The sequence below is a fragment of the Taudactylus pleione genome, unplaced genomic scaffold (genome assembly GCF_031769625.1).
Source record: "Taudactylus pleione unplaced genomic scaffold, aTauple2 ptg000016l, whole genome shotgun sequence".
Taxonomy (NCBI): Eukaryota; Metazoa; Chordata; class Amphibia; order Anura; family Myobatrachidae; genus Taudactylus; species Taudactylus pleione.
In genome coordinates, this window is record NW_028284418.1 from 9,051,358 (window position 1) to 9,075,874 (window position 24,517).

Genomic DNA, 24,517 nt, shown 5'->3' on the forward strand with positions numbered 1-24,517 from the left:
CAATGTTGATCAGATGCTGCGTCTTAATATGCAGCACTCTGATCGCAGATGCTGACAGGAGGCGTCTTTTTGCTTCAGACACCTCCTGTAGCATTAGCATATCTACACAGCGCTGCTGTGTCCAAAGACACAGCAGCAATATGTTCTGCGTCCATCTCTGAATCCCAATTAAAACTACCCAGTTTTGCATAGTGGTGCATACCCTCAGCATGGTCCTGGGTGCCACCGACAATAGTCTTGTATGCCACCTGTTGTAAGCGTGCCAGGGGTTGCCAACACCTGAACTTGATCATGTACGGTAGATTTTATAGGAAAATAGGGAAAGGTCAGACAATCTGAGCAGAGATGTAAATATAAAGTACTTAGGGCATGTGTCTGGTACAGACTGGTTAGGCCAGAACCACTGAATGCAAAGGCATTTTGAAACTGGTCCCGGCCCATGACCAAGAGACAGGGACTGGCTTTTTGAGGGGCCGCAGGGTGTGTATCTGAGTTTAGCACTGTAGATAGGACCCTTACAGCCCTTACTCCAGAATCAATTCCCCAAAGTAGTAGGCATTCCAGTCACTAAAAAGGTGTATTTACATAGAGACTCGTGTCTCCCAATTTTGACTTGGAGCAATACTGAGCCAGGAAGGTCATGATAGGCAGGAGTTCCCTGTGGCTAATTTGAGGAGGAAACTGTTGAACTTGGAGGTGGGAATGCTGCAACTGAGAAAGAGTGTTTGACTGTTGTATGAGCAGTGAAAAAGAACGTTAGTCCTATTTGTATGGATGGCACTTCTCGGTGCTGTGACACAGAGTCGGATTACCAACAAGGCAGTATAGGTGGACACCTAAGGCCCTGTACCCGCCTGGCAGTGACTGTAAGACATAGACAGGGAGCCAGAGACCAGCAGGGGGCCTGTCTGTCAACCACCACAGCATACAATGATTAGGCTGCCTCTAGGCCTAATGGAGCTCAGCAGCTACATGAAAGGATTAGGGGACACTGTTGCACTACTAGGTGACTAACAGTTAGTATAAGAAATGTTAGTTATGTATCTGTAGCATCTAAACTCCATCTATTAGACTGACACAATGGGTTGGGGTTGCCCTTGTTGTGTGAAGACCATGTATAGTATGACTGGGCCTGTGGCATGCTACAAGAGACTGCCTAAGAGCATTATACACACAGCTGTCACTATACCTGGATGAAGGTGTAGGATACATACTTTTCCATGCTGACAGGATAAGTAGGATTTATAGGATATTGTATGAACAATCATAGATACACTACACTAAACTCTGATCAGACAGTAATTACAAAGTCATCATTGCAGATTAATTGTTGCAAATGATATGCTAATTCTGTAATAACATGCATATTTTGATACATTTTGAATTAAAGTTTCAATTTATTTTATAGTATTCCAAGTGCAAGAATTGCAGAGGAATGAGATGCATGGAAATGAGGTGCAGGCACAATGAAGTGTAACTAATGTGACTGGATTATCATCTGCTGCACACTTACAGCTCTGGATGCTGGCACGGGAGACCTGAAATGGGTATCATGGACATGTTACATTTTCCACTAGCAGCCATAGAGGAGTATCCCTGCTTTCTCTATTAGGCAGCACAACACAAAGAGTAGTTGTAGATTTCCTCCAAGGGTGTCAATTAATAAAATCAATTGGTGGCACAGAAATGTCTAGTAACATGAATCTGTGTTTAGAAAAACAAATAACAGGTGACAATCAAATCAAGGGAGAGGTTGGGATTAGATGGGAATTTCCTCCGTATCAACAACTGAGGGAGGCTCATACTGTATGTGTCCATTTATTTGTTTCCTCATGTCTTGTGCTGCACTTTTTAGAATACTATTGAAATTTACATGGACGGCTGTTAGTGATGGCTGGACTTTGTGCTCTACTCTCCGCATAACCAACATCAGACAAATATGTACCGCAAAACACAGCAAGCATAACAGCCACACTCATGCTGTTTTTATTCAACCAATGCCAAGCTTTACTGTAACAGTGTGTGTGTGTGGGGGGGGTTGTATAAGAGATAGACAGTAATAAGATAGACCATGTCTAGAAATAGACACCAGTTAGACAGTCAATAGTTAGGTACAAAAGGTCGACAGGGTCAAAAGTTCAACATGAAAAAGGTCAACAATTTATTTTTTGTCCTAATCTTCACCCTAACCCTCCCTTTGGTGCCTAACCCTAACCGTGGGTGCAAGTGGCTAACCTTAACCCAGGTTCATGGTCGCAGCTGGTGTTTCCTCAGACAATAATGGGCTGCTATGGGTATTGTTATGCCCCTGTACTAAACATTAGCATGCTCATTTTTAACAGGATTACCTCTGAATTATCGAATATATAAATGACGGACTCTTGTTGTCAGAGTTGAGTTGTTTGGTAGTGCACTGTCTCCTCTATCACTGGCCCTCTCCTCTATTTACCAGCTGGACGCAGCAGCTCAGAATTCAGTAATTTACATATATTGTGTGGTGACTCGGGGTATAATATGAGATATGGTAAGAAGTTACCTTTGTTATCTCTATTTCTACGAAGTCCATAGACTTCCACAGGATACCTTGGGGTATAGGTGATGACGTCAGGCATCGGGCGCCATAGAGTTAAGTTTTCAGCCTTCCAGGATGCACTAGGTTCCCCCTCCTATACCCCGCCCCCGAGCCAAGGCATCTCAGTTACGTACCAAGCCATAGGCTGGAGGAGGAGAAGGAAGAGAGAGAAGAAAGATCTGGACACACACAAGAATCACATTCTCACCAGAGGGAGACGGAAAAAAACGCTGACCAGAGTAAAGCCCATCTACAGCACAGGTGCGACAGGGCGGGAGTCCTGTGGAACCCTATGGACTTCGTAGAAATAGAGATATGTTCTTACCATATCTCATATTTTCTACATCAGGGTCCAAAGGGTATCCACAGGATACCTTGGGGATGTCCCAAAGCAGTATCCTTTAAAGGTGGGGACGCTCCTGTGCTGAAAGGAGAATCCGTCGCCCGAAGGAAGCATCCTGAGAGGCAAAGGTGTCAAACGCGTAATACCTCACAAAGGTAAGGACAGAGGACCACGTGGCAGCCTTGCAGATCTGGACGGCAGATGCCCACGAAGGACCCACAGACCTAGTGGAATGTGCCCTCACAGAAGAAGGAACCGGAAGGCCTTCATGAAGATAAACTTCTGAAATAGCCATACGAATCCAACCTGCCAAAGTTTGCTTTGAAGCAGGCCAACCCTTTTTATGGAAACCATAGAGGACAAACAAGGTGTCCGACTTCCTAAAAGAAGAAGTGTGGTCAACATAAATCCTTAAGGCCCGCACAACGTCCAAAGTGGCCTCACCCACTGAAAGATCAGGTGAGTTAAAAGCAGACAACGATTTCCTCGTTGATGTGGAAACTTGAAACAACTTTGGGAAGGAATCCAGGACGAGTGCGCAGCACCGCCCTGTTCCTATGAAAAATCAGAAAAGGGGGTCTACAGGAGAGAGCCCCTAAGCCAGAAACATGTCTGGCCGAAGAAATGGCCAGAAGAAATATTGTTTTAGCTGTCAGACATTTAAGGTCCACTGAGCCCAGTGGTTCAAACGGCGGTCCCTGGAGAGCCCTCAGGACCACAGCTAAATCCCAAGGCGCCACCGGTGGAACAAAAGGTGGCTGAATGCGAAGAACACCTTGCATAAAGGTGCGCACATCAGGGAGCGCAGCAATCCTTCGATGGAACCAGACTGACAGGGGCATAACCTCTTGGTCAACACCACTGGAAGAACGTATGCCACACACGATGGTATATCCTTGCAGAGGATGGTTTCCGAGCTCTTTGCATGGTTTGCACCACAGAGCTGGAAAACCCCCTGGACCTTAACATGGCCGTCTCAACAGCCACGCCGTCAAAAGACAGCCGAGCCAGGTCCGGGTGAAGACAAGGTCCCTGTGATAGCAGGTCCGGTCGTAGCGGCAACCGCAGAGGAATGTCCACGGACAGACTCTGAAGGTCTGAGAACCAGTGCCGCCTGGGCCACTCGGGAGCTATCAACAGGAGTGTGCCTCCTTCCTGTTTGAATTTCCGGATTACCCTCAGAAGAAGGGAAAACGGAGGAAAGAGATAAGCAAACCGGAACGTCCACTGGACGGACAGAGCATCCACCAGAGTGGCCTTTTCGTCTCATGTTCGAGACCCGTACACCGGCAACTTGTTGTTGTGCCGTGACGCCATGAGGTCTATCTCTGGAAGAGCTCACCTGTCCACCAGAAGTTGAAAGACGTCCTGGTGCAGAGACCATTCTCCTGGATGGACGTCCTGGCGACTGAGAAAATCCGCTTCCCAGTTGAGGACTCCCGGGATGAATACTGCTGATATAGCTGGGAGATTGCGCTCTGCCAAGACCAGGATGCGGGACACCTCTACGAGTGCCGCCCGACTTCGGGTTCCTCCTTGTCGATGTATGTAGGTCACGGTGGTGGCGTTGTCCGACTGGACCTGCACGTGGTGAACCCGATGTGCCTGCTGGAGTGCATTGAAAACTGCGCGGAGTTCCAAGATGTTTATTGGAAGCTCCTTTTCTGCCTGAGTCCACCTGCCCTGGAACAAGTGTGGACCCGTGACAGCTCCCCAGCCCCGAAGACTGGCGTCCATTGTTAACAGGACCCAGTTCGCCACCCAAAATGGACGACCCTGGTTGAGGTGGGTCATCTGCAACCACCAGGCTAGAGACAGGCGAACCTTCGGAGTGAGCACCATCGTCTGGGACTTTAGACTCTGAGGCAGTCCATTCCATTTGGACAGGATCAATTGCTGCAGAGGTCTGGAGTGAAACTGGGCATATTCCACCATGTCGAATACTGACACCATGGAGCCCAGCAACCTCATCGCCGAATGCAGAGACACTTGGCGACACTGTAGACAACTGCGCACCCTGCGCAAGGCAGATATCGTTTGCCCCATCACAAAGATCCGCTGTTGTCTGGAGTCCAACAAGGCTCCGAGGTGCAGAATCCTCTGAGACGGGATCAGGGTGGACTTTTGCCAGTTTATCAACCAGCCATGACGTTGCAGTACTGCAATCATCAGGTCCAAATGGCGCAGAAGGAGCTCTGGAGATCCTGCCACCAACAGAAGGTCGTCCAGATACGGCAACATGCGGACTCCCTGCATCCGCAGGTAAGCCGCCATGACCTTGGTGAACACTCGTGACGCTGTCGCCAGGCCAAAAGGTAATGTCCGGAACTGGAAGTGATTGTTGCGGATTGCAAACCTGAGGAACTGCTGATGGTGCAAAAGAATAGGGACATGCAGGTAAGCGTCCTGTATGTCCAATGACACCATGTAATCCCCAGGTCCCAGCGCCAGAATGATGGACCGTAGGGTGTCCATCTGAAACCGCGGCACCCTCAAGGACTTGTTGAGGGCCTTGAGTTTGAGTATAGGACGGTACGACCCATTGGGTTTCTGCACCAAAAATAGATTGGAATAGAAACCCTGGCCCCTCTGGGTGGAATGGAACAGGCACTATAACTCCAGCCTGGAGCATAGTGTGCAAAACCTTCCGCAGTTCCAAGGCTTTGTTCCGGTCTAATCGAAGGCCTGTGGTGAAGAACTGGGATGGGGGCCTGTGCCGAAAGGAGAGGGCATACCCGTGAGAAACCACCTCGTGAACCCAATTGTCTGTCGTGGTTATCGACCAACATTGGGCGAACTGCAGCAGGCGGCCTCCCACTTTGGTATCCCCCAAAGGGAGGCCCGGACCGTCAGGCCGCAGGTTTGTCCTCTGACTTAGGGGCCTGACATCTGGTACTCCAGGCCCGTTTCCTAGGGTTGGCCGATTTCTTGGGCCCAGCTTGTCGGGGAAAAGACTGTGCTTTAGGCCTACCCTGGGCCCTGTAAGGCCGAAAGGACGACGTACCCGAACTTGAAGGGACCGCAGCAGAGGGGAGACATGCAGATTTGGCTGCTGCCAGCATAGCTACAATTTTGTCCAGATCCAGACCAAATATGACTTCTCCATTAAAAGGCAAAGCTTCTAAGCCCTTTTTGGAATCAGCGTGGGCTTTCCAAGATCGCAACCATAAGGTGCGACGAGCAGCAACAGCTGCAGAAGAAATCCTAGAGGTGAGGATACTGCTATCCAAGGCCGCTTCATTGATGTAAGTGGCCGAATCCCGTAGATTGCCCACCAACTCGGCCTGTTCAGCCGAACAGTCAGACTCCAAAGACGCCTCCAAACTATCAGCCCAGCGCTCCATAGCTCTGGCTACCCAACACACGGCCATAGCCGGTCTGGACGCCCCCCCCCCCCGCAAGGGAATAAATTAGGGGTGACGGATTTGGTTCTACTCGGTCCCGTTCGGTTTTAAAAACCGAATCTTATTGGCTATCCAAAACTCGTGACAGCTGATAGCCAATAAGATTCGGTTTTTAAAACCGAATGGAACAGAGTAGAACCGAATCCGCTCACCCCTAGAATAAATGGACTTTAGGCAGATTTCCACCTTGCGGTCCGTAGCATCCTTCAAGGAGGACATGGAAGGCATGGGCAAAGTGGCACTTTGGACTAGGCGTGTCACGTGAGAATCCACCTGTGGAGGGGATTCCCACTTAGAAAAATAATTGTCAGCAAACGGATAAGCCACGGCTAAACGCCTCTGAGGCTGATACCGTTTTCCGGGATGTTTCCATGCGTCGTCTAAATGGTCTACAAACTGATCCGAAAGAGGAATCACTGTGGCGTCACCCTTAATATCCTTGAAAAAGGCATATTTGGACTTGGACACCGGAGGATCATCATCCTCAATGACTAAAGCCGTGCGGACTGCCCGAATAAGGCCAGGAATATAAACTTTTGACTTAGCGTCCGACTCTTTAGTACGGAGAGGTTCTTGGTCAGATAGATCCAGAATCTCCCCATCATCGGACGTCACGTCGTCATCCTCATAAGGAGCAGACAGAGACGCCACTGGCCGCTTATGCGGCCGCAACACAGACTCCCCTTGTAACACTTCCGAAAAATGCTGTACTGAATTTGTCAGTGAATGAACCCACGCAGGCTCCTGGGATACCTGGGGAGGGGAAATAGGGAGACTGTGGGGTACCATCAGTTGTCTCTGGAACCCCTGCATGGGTGATGACACCACTCACTGCTGGGACAATCCCATCTGGGAAAACGCAGGTGGCGGAGCTAACTGGCCCACTAGGGTTGTAAGCGCCTTAGCGAAACAAGCCCAGGGAGGTTCCTGTACCGGAGCCGTGACAGTAATTGGCCGCGCCAATAAATAACACTGCAGACATAGCCTCTCCGCGTTACCCTCCCCTCCGCTGTTGGTACATTGCACTTAGTACACATAAGCTGGAGAGGAAATTCACTCTCAGACATGATGGTAAGTATGTGACCCCTCACACTGATACTCGTTAGTATAGTGGGAGAACCGCACTGCAATCACCGCACCGCAAGGGCTTTAGCAGAGTAAGAGCAGGGACAGTAAAATGGCTGACAGTAGAAAGTGAAAGTACAGGTAGCAGACGCTAGCAGAAGTCACATACAATGCAGAAGAAATCAATCCCTGCACTATCAGCGCTGTTTCTCAACTACACAGAGTCTGGTAGGACACAGCGCTGCATACACAGACCTGCAGTCAACGGAGGAGAGGTATGCTGGGGGACCCGGACCGCGATGCCATCGATCAGCAGCTCCAGCAGCGTTCACCATACAAAGATGGCCACCGAGGAGCAGAGAGGAGGCCGGCCAGGGGGAGGAGCGCTGCCACAGGGCCACTCGGCAGCGCAGAGAGGGCTTTGTGCAGCGGGGGAGGCGCCGGCTGTATACAGGGAAGGCGCACTCCCCTGGCATGCAATTAACCCTTGGGACGCTGCAGCGCTTGCCACTCAGCTGCGGCCCGCTGTCCCAGGGGGATAGTGGAAGCCCAGGTTAATACCTGGCTCCACGCTGCAGCCAGTCCCCAGGGAGCCCCCTGCCTGGGGACTGTGGACCATGTGCTCAGCAGGGACCCACCGCTGGCCCCCCGTTGCTTACCTGCTCCCCTTGAATCCGGTCATGGTCCGAAGCATCTGGAGTCACCGCTAGCCGTGACCCCAGATACTTACCAGCATCCCCGGATCAGTACCGGCGTTCTGGTACCGGCAGGGTGTAGGGGAGACGGCATGGACGTCAGCAGTGACTGTCCATGCTGTACTCCCAGATGTGCAGCCACAGCTGCCTTGAAGAAAACTTCAGGGGCTATTCTTAGCCCCCCTCTAAACGTGTGCCGGGCACCAACGATACTGGGATGCCTTGGCTCGGGGGCGGGGTATAGGAGGGGGACCCTAGTGCACCCTGGGAGGCTGAAAACTTAACTCTATGGTGCCCGATGCCTGACGTCATCACCTATACCCCAAGGTATCCTGTGGATACCCTATGGACCCTGATGTAGAAAGAGCGATACTCCAGTAAAAACACCTGTATCTACTAATGGAAAGCCAGCAATACATCCCGCTGGAGAAACTATTTGCCAAATCTCTCCAGTGAAAGCTGATTAGTACTTGGCAGTCATAGGAACATTTTCTTTGCAAACTGCCATATTAACTGATTTTCTATCGCTGTGATAAACAGTAATAGAAAATCTTTATTCATTATCACCGCTTAATAACAGACTTGCATCTGTGTTAAAAAAGAAAAAAAAAACAAGGCAAAAAATGCTTTGCTGAGAATAAGCTTTACGTTAAACTGAAATCTAACATCTTTCTGTAGGAAAAATATTATCAACGTAATAATCGTGGATGGTCAGTCCGGTCTTCTTGATGTACAGTGGAATAGGGGTGGGCGCTGTAACTCCAAAGGCTCCTACAGCTGCGGTAGTCGGGACATGATCACGAGCAGGGGAAAGTGGAACCCTGCAGCGGTAGCCAGACTATGCTGCGCCTGCAACCCAGCGAATCATCCGTCAAAATACTAGTATAATGATACATACAACTGAATGTACATACAATACTATAGCAGCTAGGCAGTATGAATGCTGTGAATAAAGCTGTATAATTTCTTGTGCAGGTAATACAGTCACTAGTAGACATCAATTCATCCCTACTGTTCTAGTGCACTGAAAAAACTCATTCATGAAATTTGGATATAATAAAAATAACTTGGTTCACAAGTCAAATGAAAGCTAAGAGCAAAACCCTTTTTGCATGGGTAATACTGTTTTCAGCTAGTCAGTGTAATCTATATGGTAATCACTTTGTGTGTTGTTCAGGTGGTAAATGAATAAAAGCAACAATAACCTCCCAGATACTGATGAAAGAGCAGGGGTAGAGGAGCTGAGATTGAAGGATGCATGCCTGGCATACAACACACTGCTGAGTGCCAAGCTCATACAGCCAAGTAAGTACAGGCAAACTGGTGCTGGATGGGCTGCATGCCCTGTTTGCTGACCGCTCTAACAAGGAGTCTATTAATGTGCACACACTGAGAGGCACGAAGAGCTGAAAGACAGCTTGCCACTGCTATTGTTAGAAGACAGACACACCATGTTAATGCAAGACTTCGTGAAAGGAAGAACAAAGCTGGCTGCTGAGTTTTAATGCTCGCAACTATCAAGATACAAAATGTATGAAAAAATAAGCAGAATACTGAATGTATAAAAAAACAAGCAGAATACAGTATGCTGAATGTATGAAACAAACAAGCAGAATACAGTATGCTGAATGTATGAAACAAATAAGCAGAATACAGTATGCTGAATGTATGAAACAAACAAGCAGAATACAGTATGCTGAATGTATGAAACAAACAAGCAGAATACAGTATGCTGAATGTATGAAACAAACAAGCAGAATACAGTATACTGAATGTATGAAACAAACAAGCAGAATACAGTATGCTGAATGTATGAAACAAACAAGCAGAATACAGTATGCTGAATGTATGAAACAAACAAGCAGAATACAGTATGCTGAATGTATGAAACAACCAAGCAGAATACAGTATGCTGAATGTATGAAACAAACAAGCAGAATACAGTATGCTGAATGTATGAAACAAATAAGCAGAATACAGTATGCTGAATGTATGAAACAAACAAGCAGAATACAGTATGCTGAATGTATGAAACAAACAAGCAGAATACAGTATGCTGAATGTATGAAACAAACAAGCAGAATACAGTATACTGAATGTATGAAACAAACAAGCAGAATACAGTATGCTGAATGTATGAAACAAACAAGCAGAATACAGTATGCTGAATGTATGAAACAAACAAGCAGAATACAGTATGCTGAATGTATGAAACAAACAAGCAGAATACAGTATGCTGAATGTATGAAAAAACAAGCAGAATACAGTATGCTGAATGTATGAAAAAACAAGCAGAATACAGTATGCTGAATGTATGAAACAAACAAGCAGAATACAGTATGCTGTATGTATGAAACAAACAAGCAGAATACAGTATGCTGAATGTAAGAAACAAATAAGCAGAATACAGTATGCTGAATGTATGAAACAAATAAGCAGAATACAGTATGCTGAATGTATGAAACAAACAAGCAGAATACAGTATGCTGAATGTATGAAACAAACAAGCAGAATACAGTATGCTGAATGTATGAAACAAACAAGCAGAATACAGTATGCTGAATGTATGAAACAAACAAGCAGAATACAGTATACTGAATGTATGAAACAAACAAGCAGAATACAGTATGCTGAATGTATGAAACAAACAAGCAGAATACAGTATACTGAATGTATGAAACAAACAAGCAGAATACAGTATGCTGAATGTATGAAACAAACAAGCAGAATACAGTATACTGAATGTATGAAAAAACAAGCAGAATACAGTATGCTGAATGTATGAAACAAACAAGCAGAATACAGTATGCTGAATGTATGAAACAACCAAGCAGAATACAGTATACTGAATGTATGAAACAAACAAGCAGAATACAGTATGCTGAATGTATGAAACAAACAAGCAGAATACAGTATACTGAATGTATGAAAAAACAAGCAGAATACAGTATACTGAATGCATGAAACAAACAAGCAGAATACAGTATGCTGAATGTATGAAACAAACAAGCAGAATACAGTATACTGAATGTATGAAACAAACAAGCAGAATACAGTATACTGAATGTATGAAACAAACAAGCAGAATACAGTATACTGAATGTATGAAACAAATAAGCAGAATACAGTATACTGAATGTATGAAACAAACAAGCAGAATACAGTATACTGAATGTATGAAACAAATAAGCAGAATACAGTATGCTGAATGTATGAAACAAACAAGCAGAATACAGTATACTGAATGTATGAAACAAACAAGCAGAATACAGTATGCTGAATGTATGAAACAAACAAGCAGAATACAGTATGCTGAATGTATGAAACAAACAAGCAGAATACAGTATGCTGAATGTATGAAACAAACAAGCAGAATACAGTATGCTGAATGTATGAAACAAACAAGCAGAATACAGTATACTGAATGTATGAAACAAACAAGCAGAATACAGTATACTGAATGTATGAAACAAGCAGAATACAGTATACTGAATGTATGAAAAAACAAGCAGAATACAGTATACTGAATGTATGAAACAAACAAGCAGAATACAGTATGCTGAATGTATGAAACAAACAAGCAGAATACAGTATGCTGAATGTAAGAAAGAAACAAGCAGAATACAATATGCTGAATGTATGAAACAAACAAGCAGAATACAGTATACTGAATGTATGAAACAAACAAGCAGAATACAGTATACTGAATGTATGAAAAAACAAGCAGAATACAGTATACTGAATGTATGAAACAAACAAGCAGAATACAGTATGCTGAATGTATGAAACAAACAAGCAGAATACAGTATGCTGAATGTATGAAACAAACAAGCAGAATACAGTATGCTGAATGTATGAAACAAACAAGCAGAATACAGTATGCTGAATGTATGAAACAAACAAGCAGAATACAGTATGCTGAATGTATGAAACAAACAAGCAGAATACAGTATGCTGAATGTAAGAAAGAAACAAGCAGAATACAGTATGCTGAATGTATGAAACAAACAAGCAGAATACAGTATACTGAATGTATGAAACAAACAAGCAGAATACAGTATGCTGAATGTAAGAAAAAACAAGCAGAATACAGTATGCTGAATGTAAGAAAGAAACAAGCACAATACAGTATGCTGAATGTATGAAACAAACAAGCAGAATACAGTATGCTGAATGTAAGAAAGAAACAAGCAGAATACAGTATGCTGAATGTAAGAAAGAAACAAGCAGAATACAGTATGCTGAATGTAAGAAAGAAACAATTTGCAGGACACTTGTGGCAAAAACCTAAACTATGCAACATCAATTACAATTAATACTTTATGGTCAACCGTGTAGCCAGCTGGGCGACTACTCATCATAATGCTGTCATGTTTATGGGTTTATTTTTATGTGGAGGCCTGGAGCTGTAGTCCCACTCAATTGTTAATCTAGCCCCACTCTCTCTCTCACAGTAAATAGATAGGTAGATATGTAAATACTACCAGACCCAGGTGCGAGTTTGCAAATGGTGTTACATTTGCACATTTCGCCTTAAATTCGCACACTTCGCCTTAATGCATGCACCAGAGAAACGCACAATTCAAATAGAAATTCCAATTCACACTACTCGCGGTGAGAGTGTGCGAATTTTGTCCAAAAAGCGAACAGGCAGAATAGCATGAAAGAGTAGGGGGATCTTCCTGGACCCCCAAAAAGTGACAACTTCATTATCAGAATCATACAGAAGACTGTTAGTGGCCATAAGGAAAGTACTGTATGCGTTTAAAAGGTGTCAAATGGCTGATTTTTAAAAAATAGTGAAATAATATAAAAAAACTGTAGAATTTTGTTTAATTACAGAGTACAGGGTTGAGTCTCCCATATCCAAGATGCTTGGGACCAGGGGTATTTTGGATAACGGAATATTCTGTATTTTGGAATATTTTCAGAATGAAATATCTTGGGACCACAATATACACATAGAATGCATTCTATGTGTAATATACGGTATGCAGTCGGGAAGCCGGTGGACGTAATCCCGACAGCCGGCTTCCCGAATGCTTTATCCCGGCGAGGGTTAAATGACAAGCGTCTAAATCTAGACGCCTGCCATTTTACCGACGCCGGGAGACTGGCGCCCAGCATCCCAATCAAGTTATGCCGGGCGCCGCTGCGGACAGCCACAGGGGGAACGGGGGGGAGAGGGTTAGGTTTAGGGCTCCCGGGGGGGAATTAGGGTTAAGCACCCCCCCCGGGAGGTTACGGTTAGGCTAGGGGGAGGGAAGGTTAGGGTTAGGCACCCCCGGGGGGAACTTAGGGTTAGGCACCCCCCCGGGGGACTTAGGTTTAGGTGGATTAGGGTAGGCACTGGGGGGGAAGGTTAGGGTTAGGCACCCTAAAGGAGGGTTAGGGGGTTAGAAATAAGTTAGTGAATACTTACCTTCGACGATCGGGATTTCCTCCTCTGCCGGCCTCCTGGTGTTGGGATTCCAACCACCAGGCATGGGTCCAGTGGTAAATCATATCGATTCCTTATATACAACTTATACACACAGCCTGCAGGTAATTATATACAATATTTTCAATAATTTTATGGCTCAAGCAAAATTTGTGTACAGAAATGAAATTCAGTTACGTTTCATATACACCTTATACACACAGCCTGAAGGTAATTTTATACAATATTTTTAATAATTTGTGCCTTAGACAAAGTTTGTGTACATTGAACCTTCAAAAATCAAAGGTTTCATTATCTCAGTCATGCCAAACTGATTCCGTATTTCGGAATATTTGGATATGGGAGTCTCAACCTGTAATTAAATGGAAAATACAAAAGAAATGTAGAAAAAAGGATGCTATTGGGGTAATTTGAGGCGACATTTAAAAATATATAAAAAATGAGAATAGCAATAATTTTTGTTGAAATAAATACTTTCATTAAATTTGGGGTGCATTATTTAGTTAAAAAAAGCTTATATTGGGGTCATTTGAGGCCATTGTTTTACCCCAAAAATGACATGTAATTATTACTGGCTCAATTAAGCTAATTGAAAAATTAAAAATGCCTAATTGGTCATTAAGGGGATATCCAAGGGGTGGGTTCTGAAGCAAGTCCTGACATTTTTACCTTAAAATAAAGATTTTCTCAACCTTTTCACCTGCTCAGCGGGGTGCGAACAAAAACAGCCGAATTTACTCTGAAAAAGAAATGCAAGGTCGGAATTAAATTGCAAATGGAATTCACAATGCGAATTTGCTGTGAATTTGCCTTGTGGGACCAAACTCGCACCTAATTGGATCCCCCCCAGTGTAAGTGCTGATCCTGTCTCTCTGCCCTCCTGCTACAAATGTGGCAAGCACAAGCCTTATGGACGCAAAGGATCCACTGAAATAAAAGCACATCCATGCCTTCTCTCAAATTATTGATTATTTTATTTATTAACAGTTATTTATATAGTGCACAGATATTCTGAAGAACCTTACAGGGAATATTTTGCCATTCCCACCAGTCCCTGCCCCTACCATATGCACACACATACACACTAGGGTAAATTTTTTCGGTAGGTAATTAACCTACGAGTATAGTTTTGGATTATGGGATGAAACCAGAGTATCCTGAGGAAACCCACACAAGCAAGGGGAGAATATGCAAACTCCACACACTTAGGGCCATGGTGTGTATCTAACCCAAAACCTCAGTGCTTTGAGGCAGTAGTGCTACCCATTACACCAACTGTACTCATATGCATACGTACATATGCAATACATATGAGAAAGCTACAGTATTCTTTCATTACAAAACACGTCAGCTGGTGAGGAGATTGAAAAATAATTTTCACTCATTGGGGACAATTCAATGCGATGAGATACTTCAGAACATTTGGCAGGTTGAGATTACATAGGGGAGCGATGACATCAAGGGGGTGTGCATAGCACTAGAAAAGGCTCCACGATGTCAAGGGGGTGTGCATAGCACTAGAAAAAGCTCAATGATGTCAAGGGGGTGTGCATAGCACTAGAAAAAGCTCCACGATGTCAAGGGGGTGTGCGTGCTCTGAATACCACTAGATTATCCCTTAACTTTTGAACGTTGCTAGCACCACAGGCAGCATTAATGGTAGAGCCCTCAAAGAGAGACTGACCGTACAAAATTAGGATGGTTGGGAGGTATTGTATGCAATGGCTGTGATAAGCCAATTCAGAATGGCACATCATGGCCGCTACCATTGCAATTAAAACTTGCAAAATTAGAGTCTACTGTACATAATAGACACATACTGTATGTGTTTGTGTTTTTTTAAATCTTTACTGTGGTATGAGACGTCTTTGTGTTTGCAACCTCTATGTAATGATTCAGTGCTGGACACATAAAGCTGGCAACTTACTAATTACACTTAAACAGCTACACATATAGTATGATGTGTGCATGTACCCAGAAACAGGCCCATCTTTATTCATTTGAGAGCGATTAATTCTGCTATACAATGATATTGAGAAAATATTTTTGTACTTTTTTTTGCTTTTTTTCCTTAGATACATCTATTCTTTTGGAGATTTTTGCCAATATTTCTTAATGTTCTGTTTTCTTATGGATTACATACATATTGAAATTGTTTTCTAATTTGGATAATTTATATACAGTATATTGAAGCACCTAATATAGGTTTTGCTGTTTATTATTCATTCTCATGAATAATGATTAATCCCACAAAAGATGTCTACTGGGTGGTTGCCTCCTTATGGTTCTAGAACAAACATTGTCCGTTTCCACACATATACAGTGGTGGCTAAAAGTCTTGCATCACTAGTGGTTTCAGTATCTTTTGTGACATTGAGCTTTGAGCTGCAGTAAACAGTTACCATAACGTTGTGTAGGAAATTTTGGCAGTTATTAATACCTGGGTCTGTTGAAAAGCTACATGAAGAAAAGGGTGTTAAAAGAAATACAGTTGTGCTCATTTTTTATGCTGGGCTGTGACTTCATCAACCAATCAGGTGCTGTTGTCAGTTGACAAATCAGAGTGTTTCAGCAGGCATATATTATGTCATGTGCACTCTTTTTGAAATTTTTGAAGTAAAGTCTCTCCATGTGTTGCAAGCAAAAGAAAAACATGTTAGGGCAATTGTGCTTAGTGATGAGAAGTATTCTAAAAGACAGATTGTAGAAAGAAACAGCTGTAACCAGTCTGTTGCTAGAATACTTGCCAAATTCAAGGAGACCGGATCTACCTATGATCTGCCAAGATCTGGGAGGCCGAGGAAGTCTTTGTCACTTCAAGATCATGCGTTGTTGTGTATTAGCCTAAACAATCATCACTTGGGAGGCAAAAGCAAAATTGAACGGCGAGGAGCAAGCTGCTGATGACAAAGTTTTGAAGGAGGCGCCAACTGGAGAACTGAAGTGGGCGAAGAAGCATTGATCCTGAACCATTGAACAATGCCAGAAGGTAATTTTTAGTGCATTGTTTTGTATTATTCTCACTTTTATTTAAATATCAAAATACCTTTCAATCATACAAATGGAGAAGTGCGCTGTCTTGGAGTTATCGTTGACTCCTCCCTATCCTTCAAGACACACATTCAGTACCTCTCGCAGTCCTGCTGTTTTCATATCAGAAATGTCACCAGGATCAGACCCTCTCTCACCATGGAGGCAACTAAGACCCTCACCCACTCACTGGTCATCTCCGGATTGGACTACTGTAACCTCCTCCTCTCTGAGCTCCCTGACTCCCACATCTCTCCACTCCAATCTGTCCTCAATGCTGCTGCCCAGCTCATCTTCCTCTCCAAACGTACTACATCTCCCTCCTCTCTCCTACAAACCCTAAACTGGCTTCTCTTCATCTTTAGAATGAAATTCAGACTTTTTACTCTCACTTACAAAGCCTAATCCCCTCCTACTTACATCTCTGACCTCATCTCCCTTTACACTCCCGCTTGCCCACTTTATTCCACAAATGAATGATGTCTCCTGCCAACTGACTACTCAAGGTGCATACACACGTAACGATTTTGTAACAAACGATTTTCTGTCAGTTTTTCTATCAGATTTTCCATTGAAAAAGTGAACGATTTTTGAAGTGCAATTAACGATGAATGAAAAATGTTCCTTCCCTTAATGAAAATAGTTATGTTGGACAATCTGAAATGGACGGTGAACGATAGCTACAAACTACAAATGGGAGCGCGCTTGAACAATTATCGTTCATCGTTATAACTCAGAAACTGAACGATTTTTTGAACGATAACGACATCGTTAACAACAAATCGTTCAAAAAATCGCACCATTACCCCAACTCCCTGCTTCCAAGATTTCTCCCTATCTCTAAAACTCTCTTCCTTCCCCTATCAGACTCTCCACAAAAAAAAAAAAAAAACACAGGCTCTCAAGACCCACTTCTTCATTAAAACTATCCAGCTCTCATGGTAACCCACTGTTCCATGCCCCCTGCTTACTGTCTCCCCATTTGTGTCACCTGGCTAGTCTATACAAACTATTACAATCCCCATTTTTATACCTCACACTAGCTATTGATCTCCCAATAGTGCCACCACTATAGTTTACAAAGCTGACACTTTGTGATAGTCTTCCGTTGCTGCCTTAGCTCAGAAAACCATCACAGCTCAATTTAATCAGAATTATTGTAAACCAAACAATCCCCTGTGTTTGGTTATGTAGCATTAACAAAATAACCAAGCTTATCTAGCATGTATATCCCAAGAACACAAAGACAAAACACCATTCTAGTGAAAAAGTTGATGAAATATGGCAAAAAAATCTCACATTGCTTAAAGTATAAAAGTAAGTCAATAAATAAATAACAACTGGCAGCCCGAAATATAAAATGCAAACTAGTTTGTTAAAATAAAAAAGGAAACTATGTTGAAAAACATTGGTCAGAAGCTCAACATCAAACTGAACCTGCAACTTTTTAAATTAATTCCATCATTTTTTAAACACACTGGTTTCCACCTTCCACCCCGCTGCATTGTGAGGTCACCAGACCAGGTTGCTCAATACACAAATTACATAATTTATGGCTATTCAACACACATTTAAACACAGGATTTCTTAAAAATTTTATATATTTTCTTTGGTACATCTTAAGAAATAATTTTCCATTCTCTTCCACAGCTTAAAACTTCCCACAATGAAATATTGACATACATTAGGGGCCTAAATCCTCTGTTAATAAATACATATAAAGATTGATGCAAGTAATAATCAGAAAACATTTATTTTTTGTATATGTTAGCATATGAAATCATGAAGACTGGACTTGATCACAGCAGTGTCTTTTTGAAGCCTCACTTGTTACCATCATATAGCCCTTATTTTGACATGCTGATTTAATGTGTGATCCTTGGGTCAGCACCTCTGTGAACTGTAAACACCCAACTCATCTGTGTGGGACGGACACTGCAGGGAATACCAAAATGACTCCAAATAGATGCACTCATATGACTTAAGAAAATAGTTTTGTATTTAACTTGACTCGAGTACACCTATTGACTTACCAGGAGAAAAGTAACTCGTCATTGGGAATAAGCATTTATAATCACATCATTTTAACTTGTAATTATTTACAAAGAATTATGGAAAGTTGAATTAAAGTTGCATAGCCACAATAATTGTATTAATACCGGAAATAGGAAATTCCAAATCAAATGGACACATAAGAAAAAGGAACAAATATTCAGCGTAAAATCATGTTCTGGAATGGTAAGCCATTTGTCAGCTATTTCCTATATATACAGTAATTCATGATGCATGGAAATCTAATGTAAACATTCATATATTATCTGAGATCATTTCTAGGTTTCTTTTGACTATACTTCATTTAAACTGTGCAACACTTTAAAATTGAATTATATTATATTACAAAAGGAAGTCGCATATTTACAGTATACAAATGAACAGACAGCTGAAGGCAGCACAATACCTGTGACTTGTCTTTGGTAAAATCCACCTATAAAAAGTAATGATAATACTGCAAACAGTTTATGATCTTACCTGGAATGTTGTGGATGGTAATTGCCAAGATCAGAAGCATAATTCGCCTCCAGCTGCTTCCCCCTTTGTGCTGGGATTCCCGGGTGCCCACCAGAGAGGAATCCTCAGATGAGGGAGAATGAATGCCTCTCTTTCTCTGGTACACATCACCATTTTCAATTTTATCTACAGGTAAACATAAGTATATACCAAGATGAGTTTGTGAATAGTGACTCCAATACGATTTTATAATAATTCCAAAGGCAAAAGAGAAAAATGTTAAATTCTGGTTTGTGGGGTTTTTTTTTTTCTCTCTCGTATTTTCACTTAAATTGTACCTATGAGCTTCACATTGTGCAGGCAGCCTTATTGTAAGCTGGGCAAAAATGTTAAAAGAGTTTAGCCTATAGACCAAGGGTAGCCAACCCACTGCTCTTTTGTTTTTCAAATGCTGCTCCCGGCTCGGCAGACCCCCACTGGTACTGTGTACTAAAGAAGCTTCTGATTGCTTCAGAGGCCAGCGCAGGGCCATCTCTTCCATTGGGCTTGTTGAGCAGTTGCCCAAGGGCCCGAAGCTTGTAGGGGCCCGCCAACCCGCAAACCTGCAGTTGGTAAATTTGTGATATTTTTATAAGCCGGCCGCTGATTCTGATCTAACCTCCCCCACCTCTTCCCCCCCATGACGAGTACTCACCTCAGTCAAGGTTTCACTTCATCTGCCGGCTTCAGACCAGTCAGACAGAGTCTCTCTGCATGTGTGGGAGGTCTGATAGGCATGCGGGAGGGTTTAATTTCATTGACCATTTACATTTTTTTCCCGTGAATGGGTGGGTAGGGGCCCCAGTGCATTGCTTTGCCCAGGGCCCACACTGCTGTTAAGACTACTCTGGGCCAGCGTTCCCAGTGATGCAGTGCCGTGATGTGAGGAGCCCATGCGCCTGCTGGATCCAGTTAGATCCAGCAGGCAGCGGAAGCAGCAGCGACGGCAGGACTTGGGAGCCCTGATGGCGTGGATCGGTGCCAGCTTGAACACTAGTAAATTTATACATAGGAGTGTGGGCGAGGAGGTAGTATTGGGGGCACTACTTATGGGGCACGACTACAGGGAGTATTGCATAAGGGGCACAACTACTGGGGGCATTGCTTAATGGGCACAACTACAGGGGGCATTGCATAAGGGCTACAACTACTGGGGGCATTGCTTAATGGGTACAACTACAGGGAACATTGCAGAAGGGGCACAACTACTGGGGGGATCGCATAATGGGCACAGCTACAGGGGACATTGCATAAGGGCCACAACTACTAGGGGTATTGCTTAATGGATACAACTACAGAGAGGGCACAACTACAGGTGGCACAGCATTAATGGGCACTACTACATGAGAGCCAGCTGGGGGCCAGCCAGAGAGTTAGGGAGATGATGTCGGCTTTCATGCTTATGGGGTTAGAGTGAGGCTATTGAGATAACTCCGGGAGGGTGGGGGGAGGCTGGAGTGACACAAGGGGCCGCTGCAGTGGCATGGGGGGGGCTACAATGCACATGAATGTGGGCTGGAAAGGCAAGGGAGGGGGCTGGAGTGACACAAGGAGGAGCTGAAGTGTGTATTATTGCTATTTCAATGTATTTTATGTGGTTCTGGATTTCAAAGTGTATTTTATGTGTATGTGGTTTTTAAAACATGTTATGTGGATCTTGCTTTCTCAATGTATTTTATGTGGTTCTGGATTTCAATATGTATATACAGTAATGTGGATGTGGTTTTTTTAAATGTATTTTTTGTGGATCTGGCTTGTTTCTGTGTATTTTATTTGAACGTGGCTTTTTCAATGTTTTCTATATTGCTCTGGCTTTTTCTTTTAACAGTGAAAAAATTATATTGGGAAGTTTGTGTAAATTGTGTATTTTCAATGTGCTGGGCTCGCCCCCAGTGTGACTAACAACAGGGGTGTGACACAAGGTCATGCTCCTGCAAATGTCATACCAAAGGCGGGCGCACAAACATGGGGCGTGGCCTTGTGACACCTAGGCCACGCCGCGTTTTTGCAGAAATGCTATCGGCTCTTTAACTTGACTACAGATTTTTCTTTTGGGTCTTTGCCTCTGACTGGTTGGTCACCCCTGCTATAGACTGTAAGCTCTCTCAGTTAGGGCCCTCTTCCCTTGTACATTCTTCCTTTCCCATTATCTCCTCCCCCTTGCAAACAGTGGCTTTCATGCTGTCTGCTGCACCCATCAACTGGGGTACAGATTCAGCCTGTGCTGATTTAGTGGTTATGGAAACTGTATTTACAAAAATGTGTAGTTATTTGACTTCCATTATATTGTTTTATATCCTGCTATGTTCTGCTTTGTTTACACGGGAGTTTTTATTCACGTTATGTCCAGAACAATTTTCACTGTATCTGTACTTAATGTGAAACCCTTCTGGAGCCCAATAAATAAAGGATAATATGGATAATAAAATCAATTCTGCAAACGATCATGCCACAAAACGGCTGCTTTCACTACCAGGAGCTGAGGGGTATATGATAAACACTAGCTAAATACAATTAACTGTGATAACATAGATTAAATGTGAAAAGCAGCATCCAATCATATTGAGGCACAGAACCAGACCTTACCTGATATGAACACAGTTTAAAGACTTATGGTGCATACACACGGTTAGATCAGACAACGATAACGATATCGTTGTCTGATCGTCCTGCATGTGGTGGATGATTGATATCGATCATGCAGCACACCACCAACCCCCAAACGGCTATAATGACCCGCGATCAACGATAGCAACCTGGTTGATATCAACCAGTTTGGACTGCATGCACAGGCGATGGTCGTTATCGTTATCGACCATCCGTGCCCGCGCATCGTCCGTCGTTTGGGGGTTGGAAGGGGCTAAAAAATGGACGATATAAACGATCCAACGATATAGTTATTGTTTATATTGTCTTACAAAATCTGACCGTGTGTATGCATCATAACACATTAACCAGCAATAGTCTCATAGGCAAAGAAAACATGAAGGAAATTATATGCTGATATTACAGAGATGAAGCAGAGATATTTTTACATTACAGCACTAATACATAGTTCCGATTACTCTATTATAATTTTGAGCTGTTCTGGCAAGTATTACATGAAAAAAAAAACATACGAAAAGATAGATTAACTCATTTTTGTAGCAACAACTAATGTGTATCATGCTTACTGAAGTGTGATGTGCAGATTTGTAATGTAACCATGTTTCTTTGCATAAACTAATCTTCCGTGGGTCAATAAACATAAAATACAGCAGAAGAAACAGACAGACAGTTACTGTCCCTTCACTTTTCTGAGTGTGAACAGGGCAATGGAGGAAAAGAATACTACCTGAGAAGAAAAACTTTCAATATTTCAAGATCCAGACCCCAGCATTATTAATATACCGCACTTCAAGCAAGAGTTACTATGACAACACCAATATTCAGACAATGAGGAGCTATGGTTGAAACAATCATACAAAACAGCAGTATCAAAACTTGAGTTTCTGGATTTTGGTTTGACTGGCAAAAGGACATTTAAAAATAAAGGTAAAAAAAGTGAATCCTGCTCTTTACCCTTTAAGTTTAATCATAGCTACCAACTTTTTGTGTCACCCCTATGGAAGAGTTCCCAGCGGGAACATGCTGATTGCAACTTTGGGGGCCAGGCAAACCATAACATTAGTATAATTATGGGTGAGTGGGTGGGGCCATGATGACGCAATTCGCTGAGAAACACAAAAAAAAAAAAGAGTTCAATATTTCAAAAAAGTGCAACTCGCCTGCACACTGTGGAATCTGCTCTAGTGATGTAGCTACACCCCAGTGACATAATAAGCTGCCTACTTATGAATATTGCTAAAGCCCACAAAATGGCTTGCTCAGTCATGTCACTAGATGCTAGAGACTTCATAGGCTTCATTCTCATAAAGTCAGCCTGACTGATGAAATGTGCTGGTTTGCGGCTTGGCTTGAGGTTTGAACCTGACATATGGGGACTGTTTTCTTTGTCTGTGTAATAAGACACCGCTGAGACATTTGCAGTAACAGATCATGCTGCGGAGAGAAAGCTTATATTTATATATTTTTGGTACATGTTTTGAAATATGTTTTTAGTCTAATAAAAATTAATTTTCTACAACATGGAAGCCCAGTTTATGTTTGTGTAGACTATCTAAAAACATAATAAAACCATATGCAATATATCTGTATAATGTAGCTTATTACCACTGGGGAAAGCGATCAGGTTTCTGAAAGAGCCCTTAGCGCTAGAACAAGGCTTCCTAATCCATAACTAGAACATTGCTTCGGGACGGAAAATATCATTTGTTTCTCCTACCAATATTTCAAAACCATATTACAAACGGAATTTGTTTTAATTTTAGTCCAGTGACAATTATAATAATCACCGAGTACTTTCCTGTCAAACAGCCCTGGATCGAGCACTCAGTCATACACCTGTGCTGCCTTGTCAAAAATGTCAGCCACGTCGAATGCTCAGAGAGAGCTTGATGTGAAGCTGAGCACACTCTGGAACCAAGCGTACGAAAGTAAGGACAATGCAGCGTCATACGCATTTCAAACCACATCTCCACTTGAGGCTGAAGGGGGGGGTAACTGAGCTTTAATGGGACGCTTCTACTTTGAAGTTCAGAAAGGGAGTGTCAATGGAAATGCCGACTACAGATGTGTCAACATACATCTATCCTCCGCGTGCTACAAGTCGCACCACACAACGCGGGAACTCGATGTGACTCAATAGTGCGGATCGTCTTTTCGTGCGACTTTTTACCTTCAAATGCATCTAATTTGCACAGTGATGTGAATAGGAAGCACATCAGCTTCTGCTGATTAAAATGATATGCAGCATGCCTATGTTCTCTGCGCAACTGCGGGTGTAGTTACAGTGTTACAGCCGCTGACACTGTAACATAGCATTTCGCATACACCTGCAGTCACTGACAGAATAACAGCTGTTTAACGCGCAAGGAGGCTAGATGTATGAGGGTGGATGGAAGCAAACAAACACGAAGTACAGGCTGGTGCAAATGCACTCTAATGAGGATGTCTGGTATAAAATTAAGCATACGGATAAGGGGAGAATATACGCACAACTCTGCATAAGGGCATATATACGCATTTAGTTCTGTACACACAATGCGAGAGCAATTAAGGACGACTTGCATTGAACTAAACATCAGGGCTAGAATGTGCTCATTTAAAAAGGCAAAAAAATCTACATTTATTCAGCAGACAATGTAACCCAAATTTGTGATTGGTTTTTCATTGTAGAAATGTTGCCCATATAGTGTGCACTCATAGCGGAACGCACATTTGTTCTAGGGAGGAGTGGGAAGGAGACACCACAAGCAGCATTATAATACAAGCTCTGGCACTTTGTGATGCCTGTGACAGTTATCAGGCAGCTTTTTCTCC

At 43.1% G+C, this 24,517-nt stretch overlaps 1 protein-coding gene across 5 annotated transcripts in view; it reads right to left on the reverse strand.

Annotated features, from left to right (window-relative positions):
* The window catches only part of SLC39A11 (solute carrier family 39 member 11), a 536,505-nt gene that overhangs the window by 144,791 nt on the left and 367,197 nt on the right, over positions 1-24,517 (reverse strand). For all 5 annotated transcript variants that reach the window (XM_088474528.1, XM_088474527.1, XM_088474529.1 and 2 more), the window contains one exon: positions 19,079-19,243. In XM_088474528.1, coding sequence (XP_088330654.1) covers positions 19,079-19,243 — 165 coding nt within the window. The remainder of the gene's footprint in view (positions 1-19,078; positions 19,244-24,517) is intronic.